The sequence below is a fragment of the Vespa velutina genome, chromosome 2, assembly GCF_912470025.1.
Source record: "Vespa velutina chromosome 2, iVesVel2.1, whole genome shotgun sequence".
NCBI lineage: Eukaryota > Metazoa > Arthropoda > Insecta > Hymenoptera > Vespidae > Vespa > Vespa velutina.
The window spans coordinates 18217085-18221518 of record NC_062189.1 but is presented as its reverse complement, the minus strand read 5'-3'; the positions used below and the strand labels follow the sequence as shown (position 1 = coordinate 18221518).

At 37.2% G+C, this 4434-nt stretch overlaps 1 protein-coding gene across 1 annotated transcript in view; it reads right to left on the bottom strand.

Moving 5' to 3' along the window:
- Nucleotides 1–3867, bottom strand: part of LOC124957712 (aristaless-related homeobox protein-like) — a 13438-nt gene extending 9571 nt beyond the window's left edge. The window contains exon 1 of the mRNA XM_047514913.1: nt 3024–3867. Within this exon, the coding sequence (XP_047370869.1) occupies nt 3024–3096 (73 nt within the window). The 5' untranslated portion in view covers nt 3097–3867. The remainder of the gene's footprint in view (nt 1–3023) is intronic.
- Between the last annotated feature and the right edge of the window lie 567 nt (nt 3868–4434).

Sequence of the window (4434 nt, the reverse complement as noted above, 5' to 3'; positions counted from 1 at the left end):
GACTTTAAAATTGGTCTGCGTGTACTCGCGCGCGAGAAAGAGTACGTGGGGGACAAGGACAGACCGATAGAGTGAGAATGAGAGAAAGAGAGAGATAAAACGAAAGAGAGAGAAACAGATAGCACCACATGCACACGTATAAACACACCTTCGACGTAATCGCACTCACATATACGCAGCAAACACTGTGAGGCTAATCCAAGTTGAATAGAGAGATTTTAATGTTTTTATGCTAGAACACAATGGGGTACCCACTTGATGTCTAGCTCTCTATTGCTTTCTATTAAATCTACGAGCGGTTCGATAGTCTGTGGAAGGGGGTGGTTAGAAGTAAGAAGGGGATACAGAGAGTAACACACACAGAGAGAGAGAGAGAGAGAGAGAGAGAGAGAGAGAGAGAGAGACGATCGATCATTCCGCTAAATTAAAAATTTATTTACCGTGGCAAGTGACCACATGGTCGATGCTTATCGTTGCAGCGATCCTTGGGAAAAAAAAAAGAAAAAAAAAAAAGAAAAAAAAAGAAAAGAAAGAAAACAAAAGAGGAAGAAAGAAGAAGAAAAACAATGATAGAAGTATGTATTTTGAAAAAAAGTTCTTCAATCGGCAATTATTATCGATTTATATATATATATATATATATATATATATATATATATAGCATGTATATTTATATGCATGGATATATCTAAATGTTTCCAATTATATCTAAATCATGTTTGATGATTTCTCGCCAATACGTTCGTTTAAATGATCAAGCCTGACAAATTAAAATCGTTTTACTGCTAATTCAACGCACGAACCGAGAACGATAAAAAGTAACAAACGTTCGGAAAGCACGAGCACGCACTCCCGTTTTGGACCTTTCCTGTGCTGGAATATATACGTATCTATATATATATATATACATATATGTATGTATGTATGTATGCATGTACGTACTACGTTCATAGAAAATATTCAACGCTCGAAGTAATTACGACGTACATAGTTCGTAATTTGACGCCGATCGAGATATCCATTAATTTTATATTTAAACGAATTTAACGTGCCGGATTTTGCGACTCTATATGCAAATTACGAGGAGTTCGTGACGATTATTATAGAATAATAGATATTTATATAGATAAGTGTATGAAAAATAACTTCTTCGATTTTTATATTATTTCAAATGTCTTATTTGACTTTCATTTCCTTCCTCGAACGATATAAAAGAAGATTTGATTACAGCAAACTCGATGGTTAACTAACGTATACACACAAACCATATGCACGTATGTACACGCACACAGATACAAAGAGAGAGAGAGAGAGAGAGAGAGAGAGAGAGAGAGACAGACACAGACACATACATAAGTATACAGAATCACGCTCTCATGTTCAAGCTCATACAAACACCTATGGTCAAACCGACTAATATATTCGTAGGTTGGAGGGATCATGCAACGATGGACATCGACGTTGGCAACTGCTTTAATTACAATGGATAGCAGTACAGGTGAGATCCGCAACGTTACCGCGATTTCTACCACAATCGAGCAGAACTAATATCCACTGAGCCTACGTTCAATGGACATTGATAACGTGTCCCGGAAGTCGAACATCAAGCTAGATAGAGATAGACAGATAGATAGATAGATAGATAGATAGATAGATAGATAGATAGATAGATAGATAGATAGAGAGAGAGAGAGAGAGAGAAAGAGATAGAGAGAGAGAGAAAGAGAAAGAGATAGAGAGAGAAGTTCATTGATGCAATAATTAGGTGGTAACACCGAGTTAAACATGTGTTCTTCGAAGTGACAACATTCTTTATGATTTCTCTTTTTTTTTCTCTCTCTTTTTAAATCACTCTATTCGGATAAGAATCAATTAGAGGAATAATCTTTTAAGAAAGCTTTGCATTTTCCCAAAAGGATAAATATATAATTGTATTATCTCATAATACTTAAGATTTAAGAGATTACCGAATCTTTCAATATATAATTAAGTACCACATAAAATTAAAACCTTAAAGGGTTTAAGGATTAGGCTAATGCTATTATCATGTCGTTCTAATATAAATGAATAAATATGATGGGTGAATACATTTTGTTAGCTTTTCTCTTGATCTTGAAGATCTATAGATCGATCGATCATTCAAAGTGAAAATGCGAGCACACACACGTACACGCACATGCACACAGAAATACATATATTATCGTACCTTAGTTGATTATAAATTTAAACTTACAATTAGTTCATAGATATGTTCGTTTGACTTTGAAAAAAAAAAAAAAAAAAAATGTTTGCGTGACGTAACGCATTTCATAAATCTACATTACATAGGTACCTACATAGATGGTTACCAGAGATTCGCATAACAGCGACGACCTAATTATGTTACCGTCGGCTTTTTTACAAAGACTAGTGACAATTTAAGCTTTCGCGTGCGTGCGTCCGTCCGTTCGTCCATCCGTCCGTCCGTCCGTGCTCTTCGGAGATCGCGCATTATTTTCGATGTAACTTGCGTGCGAAGGTAACGCGATGCCATTAGCCGTGAATCGAGATCGTTGATCGAGCTCTATCGATCGTTGCGTCGACGGAAAAGACATTCGCGTATAGATCGTACGAATGGATCTCGGGGGCTCGGCCGATCACGTGACTCTACGGAGAGACTCAATTACACGTTCATCATCGTTCATCAATATCGATTTGCGTTTGATATAATGAATTAATGAGAGACGCGATTTCGCCGATCTTTCATTTCTTTTTCTCTTTTTTTTTTCTTTCTTTCTTTCTTTCTTTTCTTCTTTTTTTTTTTTGCATTTTTTTTTGCTTTTTTTTTTTGCTTTTTTTTTTTTTGACGTTATTGCATTAACAATCATTTTCTTTAGGTAGTAATAAATTTCGATCGTATCGCTTTACGATAAAAAAAAAGATCATGCACGAAATATTCCAAAGGAAAAATCACGTAGAAAAGAAAAAGGGAAAAAGGAAAAAAGAAAAGAGGAAAAAAGAAATAATGGAAAAAGAAATCGTACCTTCGTCCTTGCCGTGGCCCAAAATTTGATCGATGCTATAAACGTTCTTCTTCTGATTATAAGTTTGCGCCATAATCACCGAGGTTATTTACTCGTGCGATGATAACGGCAAATTTATCTTCAAAGACAGATGGATATTTCTCACACGTGGGGTTGTCCTCTTCTTTAAACGCAAAACTTCTTGGTTGACGTAAGAAAGAAGCCAAAGAAAAAACAAAAAGAAAAGGAAAGAAAAGAAAGAAAGAAAGAAAGAAAAAAGAAGATATCACGAATCTCACTGCTGTCGACGGATAATTAAATTTCCACAGGTCTTATTTTCAATGTCCTTCCTCCTTCTCGCCGCACACGTATTCGTCCCGATGAAAATTGAATTTCCCGCTTTCTTCTCGATACTTTAGTACATACAAGACGTATAAATTGTACCTTACGAACATTTGCATTTACGTGACGTTACACAAAGGGAAACGATCAGACCACAAAGTTGGATGAATGAATCGATCGATTTGCTTTCGAAAAAAAAAGCAAAAAGAAAAGGGGGAGGGGGAGATGAAAGAAAAAATAAATAAATAAAAAATGAAAAATAAAATAATTAAAGGAACAGGCGTAAAAAATAAAAGGGAAAGATGACGGATGGAGAGAACGAATGTATCAGAAAGAAAGAAATTTTGAGAGAGGGAGAGAGAGAGAGAACGTGTATGATATATATATATATATATGTGTGTATATATATATATATATATATATATATATATAGAGAGAGAGAGAGAGAGAGAGATAGTGAGAAAGAGAGAGTCAAAGATCGTTCCGATGCTCGACGCGACTCTCCACCTTCCAAAGAAAATGCGTCAATCGACGGCGCACCACCAACTGGCTCGTCGGACATGAAAGCAGCCCTTAATATCGCGTACACCCGCCCCACCTCGCAACCCCTAACACCGCCATATTAGCCCCTCGGCCAATGAGGGTGCGCGCTTTTCACCCAAAGCCACCCCGTTGTCGGGGGTTGAATGAGGTCTGGGCGGGGAATATTTTGCCCTTTCCGCGTAAATCCCCGGATTTTTTCTACCTTCTCCTTCCCTCTCCACTTTCCTCTTCTCACTCTCTCTCTCTCTCTCTCTCTCTCTCTCTCTCTCTCTTTTTGTTTCTCTCTCACTTTTCCCCTTCTCCTCTTCCTATCTGGAAAATCGTCTTTCTCTATTCTCCATACGCTACCATCTTCCTCTCTTTCTCTATCTTCGATCCACCCACAACGTTTTCTCTCTTCTTTCTTTCTCCTTCTCTCCTTCTCTCTCTCTCTCTCTCTCTCTCTCTCTCTCTCTCTCTTTCTCTCTCTCTCTCTCTCTTTCCTTACTCTTTCTACGTATGTACATTCGTCTTCCTTTAACTTTCGTACTAACGCTCGTAACACACT